This window comes from Botryllus schlosseri, chromosome 15, assembly GCF_051294905.1.
Source record: "Botryllus schlosseri isolate E-star chromosome 15, Bs_hap1, whole genome shotgun sequence".
NCBI lineage: Eukaryota > Metazoa > Chordata > Ascidiacea > Stolidobranchia > Styelidae > Botryllus > Botryllus schlosseri.
Genome location: NC_137250.1, coordinates 11,533,456 through 11,551,780, shown reverse-complemented (window position 1 = coordinate 11,551,780; position 18,325 = coordinate 11,533,456). Strand labels below are relative to the sequence as shown.

At 40.7% G+C, this 18,325-nt stretch overlaps 1 protein-coding gene and 1 long non-coding RNA gene across 4 annotated transcripts; one reads left to right on the top strand and one right to left on the bottom strand.

Annotated features, from left to right (window-relative positions):
• Positions 1-1,272: 1,272 nt before the first annotated feature.
• Positions 1,273-7,551, bottom strand: LOC145457191 (uncharacterized). The gene is made up of 5 exons (XR_013920804.1): positions 6,609-7,551; positions 4,771-6,163; positions 4,533-4,696; positions 2,042-3,399; positions 1,273-1,828 (listed from the first exon to the last, which is right to left on the bottom strand). It is a non-coding gene; the product is annotated as an uncharacterized LOC145457191 (long non-coding RNA).
• Positions 7,552-7,576: 25 nt separating this feature from the next.
• Positions 7,577-18,325, top strand: LOC145457183 (cilia- and flagella-associated protein 337-like). Of its 3 annotated transcripts, none has more exons than XM_080335356.1 (24): positions 7,577-8,114; positions 8,758-8,855; positions 8,929-9,038; positions 9,387-9,536; positions 9,605-9,712; positions 9,809-9,992; positions 10,051-10,235; positions 10,565-10,783; positions 10,848-11,039; positions 11,591-11,684; positions 12,050-12,216; positions 13,138-13,302; positions 13,393-13,542; positions 13,611-13,661; positions 14,167-14,300; positions 14,401-14,555; positions 14,667-14,812; positions 14,868-15,085; positions 15,214-15,278; positions 15,339-15,425; positions 15,782-15,996; positions 16,414-16,563; positions 16,622-16,682; positions 17,482-18,325. In XM_080335356.1, the coding sequence occupies exons 1-24, from the start codon at positions 8,044-8,046 to the stop codon at positions 17,691-17,693; spliced, it is 3,387 nt and encodes a 1,128-aa protein (XP_080191482.1). In that variant the 5' UTR covers positions 7,577-8,043; the 3' UTR covers positions 17,694-18,325. The 3 variants fall into 3 exon arrangements, with proteins under 3 accessions (XP_080191482.1, XP_080191481.1, XP_080191483.1); XM_080335355.1 differs by having other exon boundaries at positions 7,579-8,114; positions 15,336-15,425; XM_080335357.1 differs by lacking the exon at positions 7,577-8,114 and adding an exon at positions 8,213-8,336 and having other exon boundaries at positions 15,336-15,425.

Below are 18,325 nucleotides of genomic sequence, written 5' to 3'. Positions count from 1 at the left end.
AAGTTGTGACGTTGAACAAATAAGACCACGTGCCCATTATAAAAGCAGTATCATGTACTGATAGAGCTTTCACATTCACCCAGTTGAAATACGTGCCGGTTTCGTGAAATATGAACATGAAATGTTGGTATGTTGCTGTAGTCTGTGTTCAAGCCGTCTCCAAGCGACTCTGCGGAACGGATTGAGCTCAAGACGGATTGAAGCCGTCTGCTTTTTTCTCTTTTTCAAAAACGAGAGAGTCGGATTGACGAGTCAGCTTCGAAGCTGACCCAAACGGCCATGTAAATGGGCTTAATGACACCACCGCAACACGATTAACGTAACAATTGCAATTTCATCAAGCGATTGTTCAGAACAATGCCGATTTTTATATTTCAGGGGATGTTTTGACGTGGTTCCCTTTCCCCGACAAGATTTTAATTTGTATTCTCAGAACCAGTGCGACAGCAGCTCTCAATTAAGACCAGTTTCATTAAATTTCACTCCTCGGGTTGCAAGTTATAACACCACCAAATATGCCGCTTTTAGATTGCTCAGCAACAAGTGTAACTGCTTGCCGGAGCGTAACGACGGGACCTGCGTATCTATCCGTAGGTTAGTAATCTATACTCTCTCTCTCCTAAAGGCGGACGTGTGTTAACCCTACTGTTGCATCATAGTGCACTACGATCAAACGATCGACGTTTCATTAGGCATGGTTACATGTTCGACTCGACTTGGCGTTCAAGTCGTCTCCAGTGACGTCACGCCTCATCTCCAAGCTGACTCGTTAAAGGGCCCTGTTTACATGATCCATCAGGAAGCTGTATCGTGGACGACCCGGTGTCGCTTTACCCCTTACAAATATATATTCGTAGTAAGTTTGGTGGGCAAAGGTACAACGACAATGTGTGTTTGGTCGTACTCTGAAACGTTTCTTATCCTCGAAATTAACGAGGATGATGAGATACTCATAACATCGATATTTGTAGAGGAAAATAATCTTGTTTATATCATGATTGTAGAGGAAAACGACAAGTATTGTAGAGGAAAACAACAAGTATAAGTTATCAGCTAGCTTTTTCGGCGTCATAGAAAATGGGCCGTGGAGTATAGGCGGGAGTAACGACTGTTTTGATATTTCAGGCATCACTTGTCGATGCGATTAAAATACGGTCATTAACACTCAAGTGACCCACTTGCAACCCCCATGTGGCCTCTAGTTGTTCGGCCGCTCCTCTGCAACAGACTACCCCATGTATGCCGGTGACTCAAGAGTCACGATACAACAACTACTGCAGAGATTTTATTGCAGCATCTTGTCGGCATGATATACCAAATAGGAAGTTAACAATACCAAGAATGTCTATAAAAACTGTCATAAAGAGCAATATAGAGCACTACTACTAAATTGCTACCCACCAATTAAACTTTGAGAAGTGCCAATTTCAGCACCCTCACAAACACATAGGCTACCATGAATACAATATCAAAACGGCAAGCTGAAAATCGTGAACACCCGCACGACCGCATCATATCAGCAGAACACTATAACCCAGAACTCAGAACTAAAAACAAAGCAATAATCCTAACACCGCTGCGCTTCATCATCACCAGGAGAGTCACAAATCTCCATATCATCCTCCCGGGAGAGACACCAGCTCCATCCCATCACACGCGCGCTCACATCAGTTTATCCAGTGGAACAGTATGTAGGAAATGCAGCAATCGTTCATGTATTCCCGTATCGATATAGCACACTGCAAGGCCGCTTCTTCCATCAGTTCACTATGCATGTCGTAGTCGAATTGTAGTACCGGTACAATCCACATCTCTTCCGAACTGTAGTCTGAGAAGTAGAAATACAGATGCAACGTTTTACCTTGTAAGCCATTTTATGTAGCTGATGACAGCAACTAGGCTACTACAGATCGAAGCGTCGCAGCCAAATATCAAAGAACACATAGGGAATCGCTAATACAACTGCCGTAAATGAGCACGGTTGCTACACCGGTACTGGTGTACTACATATATATTCCATCGTAAACAAGCGAGCACTTACAAAGTAGCTCCACTTTTCCTTGCCATGTTTTCCCAATTTCTCAACATCAGATGAAAAACACGAATTACGATGCCAAGAGCCCGCGCGGCAAAACCCAGCGCCGTCAAACGAAAATCGCCGGACGCCGATGGTCGAATGCTCAAGCCGATCGTAAACCACATTACACAACAGCTTGAGGCTCGAGTCGACTTGAAGCAGTTTGCCTTTCTCTCTTCATCGAATACGAGAGAGTCGGATCGACGAGTCAGCTTCGAAGCTGACTTAAACCGTCATGTAAATGGGCCTATAGACACTTACGTGACCTTTGACACGAACCAATCAGGTTGCAGCAGGATGTAAACAAAGAACCAGGCCGGGCAAGCTTGCTATGATCGCTTATGGAAAAAGGTTGAAAAATGAAGGTTTTTCGCAAAATTACATTGAATTGGGAATAGCTGGCCTTGGTGAACGGTAATAACGTAGAGCTAGTATGTATTTGCAGTGTTCTAACCTACAATAAACATGAATGGTGGCAAGCACTCATCAGCATGGTATGTCCAAATGAATGGATTTCTGACAACTTTTCGGATGAAGCAACTATTGCTGTATTATCCTTAGTCGTATACTATAGGATTGTCGTACCGAATAGCCATAGATTAATCTTGAGTCAGGATATGTGGGGTATTCATTATGTGGGCTTGGCGTTATATGCGTTCTATTTATGGAATCGTATATAGTACAGTCTACAGTCTGCATCATTATCTAGCAAATAACTGTTACACTGAACACTTGTCTGCATATTCAATGATCATATTAATATGATATATGTTAGGCAACATGATCCGTTCCCAGCTGAAATCGTCATTTTTTGTTCTAGCTCATTTATTGAATCAATCAGGACAAATGCCGGATAACTACTATGCTAATAGCCTGTGTAACTTGGAGATCGCTACCCAGACCGTTCCTGGTGTGCGCTTGTACCTTTCCCAGAGCCAATAACATGCATTGAAGAATGTAAAATCTGGATAAAGGCATGTGGACTTCCTTGTAGTCATCTGAATTCTCATTTTATTATTCAAATGACATATCTATTATTGTACCAAAAATATTGAATCGTGACATAATTTAGAATAGATGAAACAATTCTGTGTTTCAAAATGAGTCCAATCTGAAATGCAGTCACACTTGATGCCACAATCGACTTGGTGTGTGTCTCGTTTTATTCCACTCCAGTTTTGTTGCTTGATGGTGTGTAATGGATTGAAATTGTTGAGAGCAATATATTCAATAATGAGATGAATAGTTGAAATTGGTAGCGGTGATACGTTGCATGAGTCGAACGAGTATGCCTTGATGGGTGCCTGCACAGCAGTGTTGCTCTGTAAAATAAACATATTATATATTTTGTGCAGGTTTGATGGATATCTTTTATGAAGCTGCAGAAAGAGGAAGTCGATGGATAAAACGCAAGAAAATCAAATTTCTGGAAGAAGTAGAAGCACAAAACAGGAAACTCGTCCAGGAAAATTACAAATTGAAGGGCAATTATTGCTAGTGAAGTTCAGTTCTCAGAGGAGCATCATAATGTCAAAAGATGCTGAGAAGCTGAAATTTTATGCTAGACTACATTAAATTCTTTCTGAATTGCCCGACTTATACCACTGACGTCAAATTTATAGTATTGCTGTAAGCATAGTATTAAACCATTGGGTCAACCGTATGTAACTGCTTCATTAAATTTCGATTTGGCCAGGTAGATATGTGGTTCTTAAAAAGGCACCATTTGCATTCATTCATGATTTCTCAAAAGTAGAATGATTGTTGACTGTCAATAAATCACATATAACTTTGAAAGGATTGATGGATTGTGGTGCACTTATTTTTGTGCAGGAACTATGTTCACAGGGACCATTTCAGATCGAAATTTTACAAGAAATGTGAGAAAATGATGGAGTTCAGCTATGGTGAACCAGGAAATGCTATCATGACAGAAAAGGGATTCACCATTAGTTCTGAAATCAAGAAATTGAATCTAGATTTAAATATTCCTGCACGTGATTTGGCACACTGTCAAATGCCACAACAAGAAAGATGGCGAGACAACGTATTCATATTGAACAGCTGATCGGAAGAATCAAGTGTAAAATTTTGTCTGGTGTCATACTATGCAGCATTGTGTATCAACTAACCAAATATGGACTAATTGCTTACTCTAATTCAAGATTGAAAATTACAAATGATTGACGCAACATATTCGGCAATTGTGAAAATTCAGTTCCATTGTGAATATCGTAATGCCTAATAGCATGCTACGGATCGTAATTGCGCGGTGCCATGGTCAATGTGTACTGCATGTCTAGTCTATTCATACTATATTCCAGTGGTGTGCATTGAAGCTCATTTAGATGCCCAATTTGTTGAATGAACAATTCTCCAGGTGAAAATGTTCTAGGATTATTTGTGTTTGGTGGAATGTTAAAAAACTGAAGATACCAGATACACCAAAATCTACCTTGAGGCAGGAGTTGATCGGTTGCGAGTACGTCGAGAGATAGCTTGTCAATCACGATCGAGCTCACTGATGCTGATGCTGATGCAAATCACAAGATAGTCCTTGTAGCTTCAGGTGCTGTATTGTCTTAATCAATGCATTTGCATGAGAGCATATATCAGAACCTAATGTGAAAATAAATCATGGTTACAATATCTATTGCAGGAGTCTTTGTCAAAATGTCTTTTTCCTTACTTACCCTGTCTTACAAGTGCAAGACGAATCGATAATGGATTTTCTGAGAACGTGTATTTCCATTGAGTGTGATATCTCATTTTTCCGCAAGTTGCGATAACATTGGCTGTTCACTAGAATATTGCTTCCACAAAGAGTGGATTGTCTCCTCAATCTTTGTCCCCAAGTCGTGTACGTAGCGCTCCATGAAATACTTCGTAGCTTTCTACGCGGTGTTAGAAGACGATGCTGTTCCACTCAAATCCAGAAATTCGATAGAATCTTCATAGCTTTCAAGTTTCATATTCAATGCACCAAAATTGTGATGTGTGGCAGCAGCTGTATTTTATAGCATATATTTCTGAACATGAGATATGCTTGAAAATTTCGCTCGAGACCGGGAGCCTATGAAATCGTCAAAATATGCATTACCACAATCCTATAGTATAGTATACAACGATCGTCGCTTAATCCGAAAAGTTGTCAAAAATCTATGCATTTGGACACAGCACGCTGATGCGTACTTAACACCATTCATGTTCATCCTACACTAAAAGCTGCAACTACATACTAGCTCTACGCTATTACTATTCATTAAGGCCAGCCATCCCAAATTCAACGTAAATTTGCTTAAATCCTTCATTTTTCAACCTTTTTCCATAAGAGCTCATAGTAAGCTTGCCCGGCCTTGTTCTTTGTTTACATCCTGCTGCAACCTGATTGGTTCGTGTCAAAGGTCACGAAGTGTCTATTGATTCGTACCCGTACCAGTCTCTTAAATCTGTCAATTTCCACAGCTAACTCCAAAAAGTCCACCTCGTAATAAATGTTTTAAAAAACAACTTAGATTTTGAAAGGACATTAAAAAACCCTTCCTAGCAATTTCATATTTCCGTCACGCTGATGATTTTTAGTTCGGGGATAATAACAGCATAGTGTCCTATATGGTGTGGAGACAAGCAAATCTCACGGCTCAGTGAAATTGATCAACATCACACTTTCCATGTGGCCAGAGGCAATTTGACGATAATTTTTGACCGGCTTGCCGAGCATCAAATTTGATAAAACGAATATCAATAGAAAGCTACCGTGGTACTGATTGCGAAAATATAAATTTTATTCTGCTCGTGGTCCTGGAACCCCCCCTCCAAATCAGACTCGAATGTTGGATGGTAGCGGAGTTTGGTATTGTGACGCAACGATGCCGTCTGGGAGCAGGTGAGAAGCAGCGCACAGCAAAAGCGTATTGGCCATTGTTGCGCAACCGATTAAGCATTCACTATAGAAATTGAACATGGAACGGCAACGACCGATTTTGCAGCTTCGTTCCGCTTCGCTGAGGCTGGAGTGGAGAATTGTTTTGCGTAAGCGACTGTAGGATTTCTGGCAATCCGAAAGCTAGAATCTGTCCTCCAAGTCTGAAATATCGGCATTGTTTTTTTGAATTTTTTTGAATTGAATGCAGTACTGTCTCCGTCTCAGCATGGATTCAGATCAAACCACAACACCAACCATGCAATACTATCAATTGTAACGGACTATTACAAAACCATCAAGCAAAAAGAAAGTGGCTGCAGCATTTTTATCGATCTCCGCAAAGCTTTCGACACATTTAACCACAGAATCTTAAGATACAAGCTAGAACACTATGGAATCAGGGGTATTGCAGCAACTCTACTTGAAAGCTACCTGGCAAACCGCAAACAATTTGTTAAACTGGGGACATTAAGAACGACTACCAGAGATATAACTTGTGGAGTGCCACAAGGTTCAGTCCTTGGACCGACTTTTTTCCTCATTTATATTAACGACATTGTTAATGCATGTTTATTCCGCACAACGCTATTTGCTGATGATACTCACCTCTTCATAACCTCCAACACTGTCGATGATTTGCATGCATCTTTGAATAGGAAACTCCGAAAAGTGTCGAGATGGCTCCAAGCAAACAAACTAAGTTTGAATGCAGATAAGACCGAGATGCTCGTTTTAAATAATGCCAGTCATAATTTCACTGTGAACATCAATCATAAACAAATCTCACTATGTGACTCAGCAAAATATCTCGGCGTCACCATTGATTCCAAATTGTCTTGGAAGCAGCATATTGAATGCAAACCTAACAATTTTATCAAGTAGCCAGTACGATTTGAGAAAAAAAGTCATTTTTGAAGAGCCCTAATCGCCATTCACGGACCCCCATACACTAGTTATCGGACCATAAGGGGTACGTGGACCCCAGTGCAATAATCCCGGCATTAACTAACTCTGGTGAAAAGCATGTGGTGAATTCTACTCTACACGCATGTGTGTTGTAACAAAGCATCCATTTTGTCACATTTCTTAGGTTCTATCTTATACTCTATAAAATGAAATCCAGCACCGTAGAAGCGGATGGCGGGACTTGGTTGTGTTTGAGTTAAATCGTCCGTTAGCCACTATATATTGACTGACTATTAGGTGATTATGTTGTGTTTGCATTCCCAATACACAAGATGCAAGAACCTTAAAATACCGTGGCGGCGCCGCCGCTAGGGAAGTGTCACGGCGCTCAGTTATATGGAATCGCTGATGTATAGGCAAACGATAAAACCGATATATATACCCCATAAAACCCCTTATTGCAATGGTCGGTAGACGTTTACACAGTAGATCCTCGCTCATTTATTAATTCAAATGGCTTCACATCTTACGTCGAATGACCTGACACACCTTCGAATAGTATTTGCTTTGCTGGTGTCAGTCATATCTAATCCAAATAGCAATATTGACTGGTGGTAAGGTGATGTTCTAGGACCTACGTGAAACGAAATCGAGCCTGGTAATCAAACCTTTGACGACCCGGATAAGTCGCTATATCTATAACGAAAAAAGGAGCGATTTCATGGAGCTTTTAGAAATAGGTATTACACACGGCTAATGGAATATAGTCAAGTTCCCGTATATTAATTGAAGCGATGTCGTATAAGATCGAGTATGTTCAAGTAGCACTCAAGAGAACAATAGTGAAGAGTCCAAAATAAGGAGGCCTGATAATCCATGAAGAATGATTGCTCTCAGCTCATAGTTGAATCGAAAATTGATCACATAAGTTAGAGAGCCTCTGCGTAGAATGTAGAGATAGAATATATAGATATATAGTCAATACTAACAAACCTATAACGGAGCAGGTATTCAATTTAGCTTCTGGAACGCGCGAGTACAAAAGCTCAAGAATACTTAGCTGTAGATATTATACATAGTCCTTTGACGTGAGAATGTAGGCCTAAGCTTCTAAACATCATAGTTCTCGCAAGTAATGGTTATGAATTCCTTCAACTCAATATCGAGTAGAATGAGCGATACGTCGAGTAATTACAGCTACAAAAGGTTGGTGATGTTACTCTGTGTTTTTATGAAAATAATAGTATTACCATTCTGTTGCCGACACAACTATATGAATATAATAAGACATTTGAAGGTTAGGATTACTTAGTAAGTACTTTTATTGGACTGCGTCTCCGAACCTATATGCAGGCATCTGGTGATGAGTGGGATCTATCCACTAATTAGCGGATTACAGTCTGCTAAATTAGCTAGGAAACTTTATAGGTACAATCTGTCTATATGCGATTCTTGAGGCGAAGCTGTTATGAATGCTGGCAACGTAGACTCATTACATTTTGTGGACTGTGAAAGTATATAAGAAATTACAATAATGTGTATATTTAACGCTGTTGTTGTTGCCTCTATACTAAGCATTTGAAACCTTGATACGTGCTCTAAGAATGTGAGGTAAAGACCCTACGAATCAGAAATTCCTATACAAGTGTGTGATTAGTGTGTGACAATGGATAATATAGACTTGATCGTATCGTTATTCAATATCTGATAGGTAATATATACACAGTAGGAGGGAAATGATAACTGATTATATAGTGGCCTCGATGTCAAAACCAAGTCATATATAATCGCCCGAGCCGTGCGTAGCAGGGTTACTCCAAGGAAATAGATATACATTCCTTTATCACAGCGCTGACAGCAGTATCAGACTAGAAGAGCATATCACACGAAAACATTTGGAGGAATTGCTTAGAATTTTCCAACCGAAAAAGACGGATCATGACCAAGGTCTGTTCCTATACGATAGCAAGCTAACGCTCGCGTCACGTCGCATATCAGACATGCGAATATTTTCTTCTAGACAATTCCCAACAATCAGAGAAGAAGACATTAGCAGAGTTCAAAGACATAGTATCCAAAATGTTGGGGACAGAAAAATGGAACGATCAAATGGAAATGTTATTTTACAAGGTATATGCGTTTTATACCCCAGCTGAAGCGTATATTATAGTCAAGAATTATTTTATGGATTTTGTTCACCGACACAACTAAGAATAATTAACATACAGCGGTATACTCATAGTGAGCGCCGATCTCTGGTCTATAGTCCATGTAATATGTTTATATGTACAGTACATTGTAGATTACACTTCTAATCATTGATACGGAAAACATAACAGCATCACCATCATATCTGGTGTTGAAGGGACGCTCTAGGTTTGGATAAAATTAGGTTCCTGGCAATTTCTTGGGTGCGTGGAGAAACTACCTGTATCGTGTAGCATTCCAAGTACAACACTGCCATTCTATGTATTCTAGGTTGATACAGGATGCGATGGATTCGTGGATTGGAACGAATTTTGTACATACATGGTACTACAGATGCGTGAAGTCGAGCACATTCAGATGACATCCCAAATAAAACCCTTTACAGCGGAAGCTATTGTGAAAAGGTCGTATCATAACAAGGTAAATCCACTATACAGAGTGTATTGCAGCAGCGTGATTCCGCACACAATGACAACTTTTCTGTTTAGCAAGAGACGACGACAAAAATGTTTTTGGTTGAAAATCCAACAAGAATTGTCAATGTCAGTAAAGTCGGTGATATTGGTGTTTGGGATACCGAATTAAGACTGCTCAAGGTGATTAAATCGATTTATGTTTGTAGACTCAAATGACTGCGTTCTCAGGAGATAAATCTATGTTCCCTCACACGCATACCTTATATATCTTTTAAGAATTATAAACTATCTTCGAATGTTGCTGCCGATGAAACTGGTGCAAAACGGAGATGTCATACATGGGTAACCGATGCAATATACATGAAAAACTCACAAAAATTCGCGCTCACGACTACCAGCCGCGAGATATACTTTTACGACACATCAACAAATCCGTATTATGCAGAATTCTGCTTATATGGTAACATGGATGTTTGCATCTAGTCATTCATAAGTTGCGATAATCTTCTCCATTTTAGCGCTCCCTGATGTCCCGAACTGTGTTAATTACTGGTACTCTGAAACAGCTCGAAACGGGCATTCGATATTAATCTTTGGCGATGATGAGGGTTCTGTTCATTTGTTGCATTTCCACTCACCACAGTCGCGTTTGTTTGGAAAGCCGTTCAATCCGAAGCAAGGAATTCAGCGAATCTATTTCAACGTATGTATATTTGATTTGCATGTATTGTGTGGATTTCCAGATCGTCTCGTAAATTGGGAAGCCTAAGCTAGACCAATCTGGCTGATATATTTGTACATGACAACTGCTGAAAGCTGTATGGTACCATTGACTTCAATAAACTAATAGAATGTGTTCCGACTGTGTGATGTTCCGATGCACACATAACCTGTCGTTGTCCTCATTAATGGTTTTTTCCTAATCAGGTATGGGTAATAGGTTTACTGGTTTTCAAGTGCCAGATGTTCGAACTATTTTCGGCAATCGCAGTTTTATAGACTCTTTATCAAATAAGTTTTTCTGTGGCACAGGACCTAATCGCGGATCCCGAGTATAGAGACAGCAAGAATATACACAGGGCGTTTGTCACCTACGAGTGCATTCCAAACATCCATGATGAGATAATACGTAGAGTGATGTACGTCGCTGACGGTAATCAAATCGTATCCTCGTCGTCTTCCTCAGCCACATCAGTTGTATTGATGGATTTAAAAAAGAAGAAGAAGCCCTACATATTCAAAGTCAACAAGGTTTGGTAACACAAATATCGGAAAGTCTGTGGATTATTGCCGCATATTCACAATCCAATGACAGGGCGTCGAATGTTTCGACTACAGCAAGCCACTGAACGTACTGGTTACCGGAAGCCTAGATCACCTAGTCAGGATTTGGAATCCTTACGTCGACGCGAAACCAATTTGCCTCCTTCAGGGTCACAGCACGGGAATATGCGATGTAGCGATCAACAGATCTTTCGGACAAATAATCAGCTACTCTAAAGATGCGGTGAGATAGTTTAATCTTTATCATGTCGAGTGATTTTGTGATGTGAACCCGAGAGTAGACCTATAGGTGTCTCTGTTTTTCTCGTTTATGGTCTTATTCTATCACGACTGCTGTTTGTTTTGAGGGCATGTTGATTTATGATCGCGTTTAAGATTAAAAGTATAAATAAACTGGATTGGATACCTTAGTGGTGTATTGAGATTCAACAAAGATCCACAGGTAATTTATTAGTAGCAACATTTCACTTGAGTTAATTGATAGCAAGCTGAGTTTTTCATCTCGACAACACTATTTCAAATTTGGTATTGGCGAGTGCCGTGAATCTTAATAACGCTGTGAGCGCAGAGAAGAGGCAGTAACGCAGCGTGAATATTGATCGCAAAGTCCCGCTGTGGTAAAACAAACAAAGCTTTTTCAGGCTTATTAAAGAAACATACTTATATAGAGGTATTTGCACATTGTTCGTGTTCGGCGTTGTCATAATACCGACACAAAAGACGGTGACCTCGCTTCGAAAATCTTATCGAGTATTATGCTTTCTGACAACGCAGATACTCAAGATATGGGATATAAAGGAACAGAACTGTTTACAGACGATTACCCTGAAGATCCCTTCGTTTCCACAGGGAAGAATTCCCGATCATGGTATGGTTATCTACAGTTAATCGATCAATGTTACACAGTTCAGTATTATTAGCTGATGACTTCTGGGCGGGATTGGGCACAGTAGTGTGACTTATGGATATATATCAAATAAAAATACGATTGCAATAGATAACTCGAAGGCAAGCCGCGGCTATGACTAATTACAAAATCCGACAAACTGTTTAGATTAAACTAATATATAATATGTCGATAGGAAACAAAATCTGATGCTTAGACTTGGAACTTAAAATGGTATGTTCGGTATGTAGTTAAAAAATTATTGAAATCAAAATTTCAAGTTCACATTTCTGCCTTGAAGTGGATTATTTATCGTCCTGACTAGAGTATATTCCTTCTGACGAAAGGTGAATTCCCGTTGAACCTCTTCGAGCAACCTCATGACATGATGCTGGTGAGCTGCAATGACTGCATTGCGCTGTTTAAGATGGGTAAATTGAAACCACCGCCAGAAGCGCCTACGACACACGAAGCTCCTCTGTGCAACGCGATCTACAACGATCTTTTTCATCAGGTAACACTTTGTCAATGAAATATGACTGAATTCAACTTCATCAATATCATGATCTTTGCTATTCATTATACTGAATATCAATTACTTGTAGGGTCTACAAAGTCTCCTTCTCCCAAGGTTTGAGAGGAGACGCGATACCGCTAGAGTTCTTAGTAATCAGTGGCCAGCCAGCGTTGGACAAACAGAGGTGCATGGTCAAATATAGCGTTGTTAGTACTCAAGTGTAAGTAGTAGTAATGGTGTATGTTTATACTCAATTACAAGTAGAAGTAGCGATTTCCAAGACATGTCAAAACTACTTCAAGTGGAAATAGAATTGAAGAGCTCAAAAACTCAAGTATATATGGTTATGAAAAGTAGATTTAATCGAGCCGTTATATACATTTAGTATAGTCGACCGCAGATGGCTATATCTTCGAAAGTGCAGGGTGCATCTTCGCTACTGACGCAAAATGACCAACGACACCACAAATTCCCGCAATTATCGAATATATATCCAGTTGCCGTTACACATGGGGTATTTCGCCCAATCGTTGTATCAATCTCACTCACAAACCCGATCCAAACATATCCCATAACTACTTTAGACTCTAGGAAATCTCATGTCTTCAGAGTAAGTAATATTGCCGAAAACTCTGTAAAGTACAAGTGGTAGTATCGTAAAACAACATAATCACTTGAGTAATCAGTGCAAGTATAGGCAAAACCTAATACTTGAGTACTCTGAACGAGTAGAAACTTCGTTACTGACCACCTCTATGAACAGAAATTAACTAATAGCGATATGGATAACAGGGCATATGCCTCATATTTTGTGTTTTTGAATATGACAAAATGGGTATCTCAAAAGTACCAGGAATATTTATTGCAGATTACAATCATAATACGCGCGATGCATGTTTTTATGTTGTCACATTTTAGGTGGTCACTGGAGCGGACGATTCCACCGTTTCCGTATGGAATGTAGAAAACGGGGTTCGGTCATTGAAATTCAGCAACGCTCACGGGCACGAAGAGATAACTTGTATAGCGTTCGACAAATCCTGGCGACGACTGTTTACGGGGGCCAGAGACGGAACAATAAAAGTAAATATTCAAGAAAAGCCCTATAGGCCTCGTGCTTGCATTATGCTCACATTGTGCATACATTGTGCTGACGCAAAATCTCGATTATAGGCTTGGAATTTCCAAAATGGAAACTGCCTGCATGAATTTAAGTCGATCGCCGAGGCTGAAGTGACCGGAATTATGTCATTCCAGGACCAAAAAGTCCTTGCCGTCGGCTGGAGTAGGCAAATAACTACATATGACGACTCAGATCCAGATGTAATTACATATATTCACAGATCACAGTTACAAATCACTTTTGCAATTCATCTCAATGTTGTTTGCAGATCATCTTTGTGCACGCCAACACGAATTGGAAGGGCGGCCAAATGCACAAGGTAAGTGTCAACGCATCCCGTGATTTTTGCGGGTACCTGTTGATATAAATAAGAAAACGACAATATCTTAACAGCAATCCCATGGCGGGCAGCCGAGAAGATAAAAACATCATTCGTAATCTCGCATTTCGATGATGTGGCATGATTTCAACTATGTCGTCACAATAACAATGACGTCCTTTCATTTATGTACTCTACCCATACTAGCCGATTACCAATGCAGTATTAAGTGTAAATGTTGGGTTCTCAATTTCAGAAGTTTGTCAATGTAGTCATCGTTGGAGCTCAAATAGAAGTAGAAGTAACGTCATAAATGTCTACTCGGCTATAAGTATAGAAGTATCGATTTGCAAGTAAATTGAATATAAGCATTCTGGGCCTAGTTTTTCCTAAAAACTATGAAACGTGGAAGTACTTCATTACTGACCACTTCTGCTCAATTTTTCTCTATAATATGGCGGAAGGGATATTTATGTATTCTCATTCTCTCGTATCGCTATTTCAGGACGATATTTTAACCATGGACCACTGTGACCCATATTACCTCGCCACTGGAAGCTACGACGGTACGATAATCGTGTGGAGCGAAGAAACCGAACAAATTTCCGCAGTATTGAAAAAGTCGAAAGCCCTGAAAGGGTAGGTTTTACGATGCTCCCTGCGGTATCAATTAGGCTTCAATCGCTCTGCTGACTTACCCGGCTGTTGCTGTTGCATCTGAATTATGATAATACTACAGACATCAATCTACCCCAGTGGAAAAGCTTTTGTTCCTGGAGAATAGAGTAACGAAAGAAAGATTGTCGAAGAACAAGAAATGCGGGGCAGTTCTACTGAGCAGCGAAAGCGGAGTCATTCATTTATGGTCATTTTTTGGCCATAAGCATCATTTGGGTGAGTTATATTGAGTGGTGTGTGAATTACGATGGAATTTGCAGCAACCGAAATTGTGTGAAATCTGTTGGCTGGATGGTACCATATTTACAACCTATGCCTTGCGTACAGGGAAATTTTCAGCGACGGACACGCCCGAGTCTTCAATCTTAGGAATGGCGTCGTCTATAGACAACTCCCTACTGATCACAGGTGACACGACTGGAACAGTCAGAGTTTGGGACATCTCAAACTTCTGTGTTTCTGATCTGCAAGAGGTATCAGAGCACAAGATTGGCATTCCTGTCACTGCCTGCTATACGTGGCCTTCAGTTTCAGACCGACAGTCCACCCTTGAAGAAGCAGTGGAAGGCCCACGATATGGCAATCGTGAGCCTGAACTACATTGAATACGAATTTCTTGGATTAATCGTCACATCGTCGTCGGATAGAACCGCTAGGCTGTGGACTTTGGACGGGAAATTTATTGGTACTTTCGGTCAGAAAAAGAAGTGGAACTTGAAGAACCCCGCGTCCTTCCAGCATCCAAGGTTAACTATTTTGAGACATACGTTTGTAGAATTTGAGTTGTTTAAAGTCGCGCAATCATGTGTATTTCTCAGGAACCCAAATGACGCTATTGCGCAACTATTTCGTAATCTAAAATCCGTTTTTTCAGAAATCCTTGGGGAGAGCTAGTTGAAGATGTATCGCACACGGGGGCTGAAGCCCGACATACACAAGGTTGGTCCAATATGTTCGATTCTGTTATGCAAGATCTCATGTCTTTCTCTCGGGCAGAAGACACGCCGCCGGATCATTTGCCCGCACAGTCCGTCACGTTTGAGGATGAAGTGAAAGACAAGGTTGATTCCAATACCCAACACAAAAGTTTGTGTAATCTTCTACTTCCATATTCCGCGTGTTCTTGGCGATTGCGTTCCGCCGTTGGCGAACACCGAAATCACGGAAATGTGTCAGAATGGATGTGGGCGATCCCTAAATCCCGCATATTCGACTAAGTCTATAAGATCTTCAATCTCCATTGCTTGTCACCTGTCGATGCATCAGACTGGTAGTGTGTAAAACCAAGTTTAGTTAGTCCTTAACCTAAGCTATAAATCAACCATAAGCCGGCCAACTGAACCAAATACTGTATGTTGCTCCTCCCCCGAAAAACTCATAAGGATTACCACATGATCACTCAATTGAATATATAAATGTACAATTGTTGATCGTCATTGCAGGTAATAATCCAGTTGCTGAAGTGGGCGAGAATGCGGAATCACACAATGAAGACTTATCAAGTGTAAAATTACCAGCACTTCCAAATTTACAAACTTCGAAACGTCTCCCGGAAAGGAGAATGACAACGCATATTATGGCAGAAAATAAGAAAACCCTACCTTCAGCGCGCAAACTTGTACGCGCAGAGACGGTTTCGAAATTTGAAACACCGAAGGTAATTCTATTGCTATCTTGTATGAATTACTTATACCAAAAATTAGTGTGTATACTGAGTAGCCTACCATACATTCGTGTAATATAATCATAAGATTTACTGCATCTGTTATACCTGTCACAATATATAATATTTATACGAAGCCTCAAAACAACGCCGGCAAATGATTGTATGATGCACAAACATTGTAGCGTGACGTTATCAATGGCAATGGATGCGCATACAAATTATAGCTACAAAGCGTAACTCATAGGTAAAGTACAGCATTGGGGTCGGCAACCTTGTGAACATGAAATTAAGGTTAATTAAGGTCATGTCCCATCAAATGAAACCATAAACGGGAGCTGCAAACTCTGTTTCATCACTAGAGTTGGCATAAGGCATAGCGAATTGCAATGTGAATCTATGCGCGTTCAGGAAAAGATCCTAGGAGAAACCACGGAAAAGGGCTTGGCAAAACGCAGAGCCACGAGGCACGAAAGAAGGTATAGGGTCGGGTTCATAAACCCCCAAACGACCTCAAGATTCGGTAACCTCTGCTCTCCGTTTCAGGCACTTTCTATACCGGTAAGTTTGACCTCGCTTTTCTGTTGAATTTGATGCTAAATAACAGTAATGTTTACAGAACACGGATGTAGTCGACTTCTCTCCCGATCTCCCTATGTCACGGCGAATGCAAGATAGAGGTAGATGCGGCTATTTGTAACATATATTGATAGAAGAAGCACACACAAAAAAGCAAATATAAAGATAAGCTGTTAAAAAATGCCAGGTCATTACAAATACATGAAAAGTCACCCGCGAATCCCTGAGAATATGAGAATTGTTTGACGCTAGTGCTTGCGAAGGGCTGCACGACGTTATAGTTTACTCTGGATCAGTGGTTCCCAACGTGGGCGATATCGCCCCCCAGGGGGCGATTTGGCGATCTAGGGGGGCGAAAATGACGAAGGGGGCGACAGGGGGGCGAAAATGGACAAAGGGGGCGACGGGGGGCGAAAATAGCGAAGGGGGCGATAGGGGGGCGATGACGCGTAAAACGGCTGACCTTTTTTTTTTTTTTTTTTTTTTTTTTTTAGTCATCCACCTAGCAATGCGGAGCGAAAAAACGTTATTTTCAGCTCTGAGCGGAGAAAGATGACCTTTTTTTTTTTTTTTTTTTTAGTCAACCCGCCGGTGATTACAGTCTGTATGCCCAATTATCGGTGCACAAAATTTGGGGGGCGATGATCGGTGTTGACCTTGAAAAGGGGGCGATGGGTCGAAAAAGGTTGGGAACCACTGCTCTGGATCATCGATAAACATTTAGCATCTTGTTTCGTCCAGGACAGTAATGTGCCGAGCGCCTCCATCTATCTATATATTCTAGCTAGGTGGTGAATAAGAATGTTTCTTCCTGTGAAGATGGTTTCTCGAAAGTGCTGTGACCCGTTAGCGCAACCTCGCATTCTGGGTGAACACAATAATAGTGATTGAATTTTACAGGCATGGAATGTCTGTCCGAAACCGATCTGGCCAGTCTCCCTTTGCACTATCTGAAAGGATTCGCAGACCAGGATAATGACGGAGGAGAAGAAGCGTCCCGCAATCCTACGAGAAGGAGTATGCGTCACGGCTCACCACGGCGGTCAACATTACTTCCTGCTACAGCGCAACTACCTGGTGCTATGAAATCCAGTGTTGCCGTGCGGAAATAGACGGAGTCAATTAGAAGGGCTATTACATGATAAAATCAATTACACCTATCTTACGAGCAGCCTCTATTTGCATTTAACTGCCGCTACATCATGGCACTTATTAGTCTTCTATTCACGTGCACTTCCTAACACTTCAGCTGAATAAATTCACTCCGTCGTGCACTTATCAATTTCACTGAGCTCTGATATAGGCTACGTCACACTTGAATGAAGAAGCAATGACCCCTCGCAGCTACCACGGTATGACGGTAGCATTCGGATAAGCGACACGCGACTGCGGGAAGTGTCTTAACATCAGCTGCTGTCAAAATCGAGTGTCATTTCAGTTCTAACACCCTATCCCGCATAGGACCAAAATTGACACTTATCTAAGATTGCAGTTTTCATTGTAATTCTATCGGGTTGCCTGATGACTTATACACTCCTTTTTCCTACATGAGTTGCAGTATTATAGAAAACATGTTTGATTGAATACAATACGATATGCGTATAGTGCGTATATCTTGCGTCTATAAATATTAGCGCAAACCAGCATTCTCCTATCTGTTCATTACTTTACATTGTGTCCTGTGTATTTCATTGTACGATATTGTATTTTTACTATGTTGTGCAGATGAAAATAGTTTCAGCAA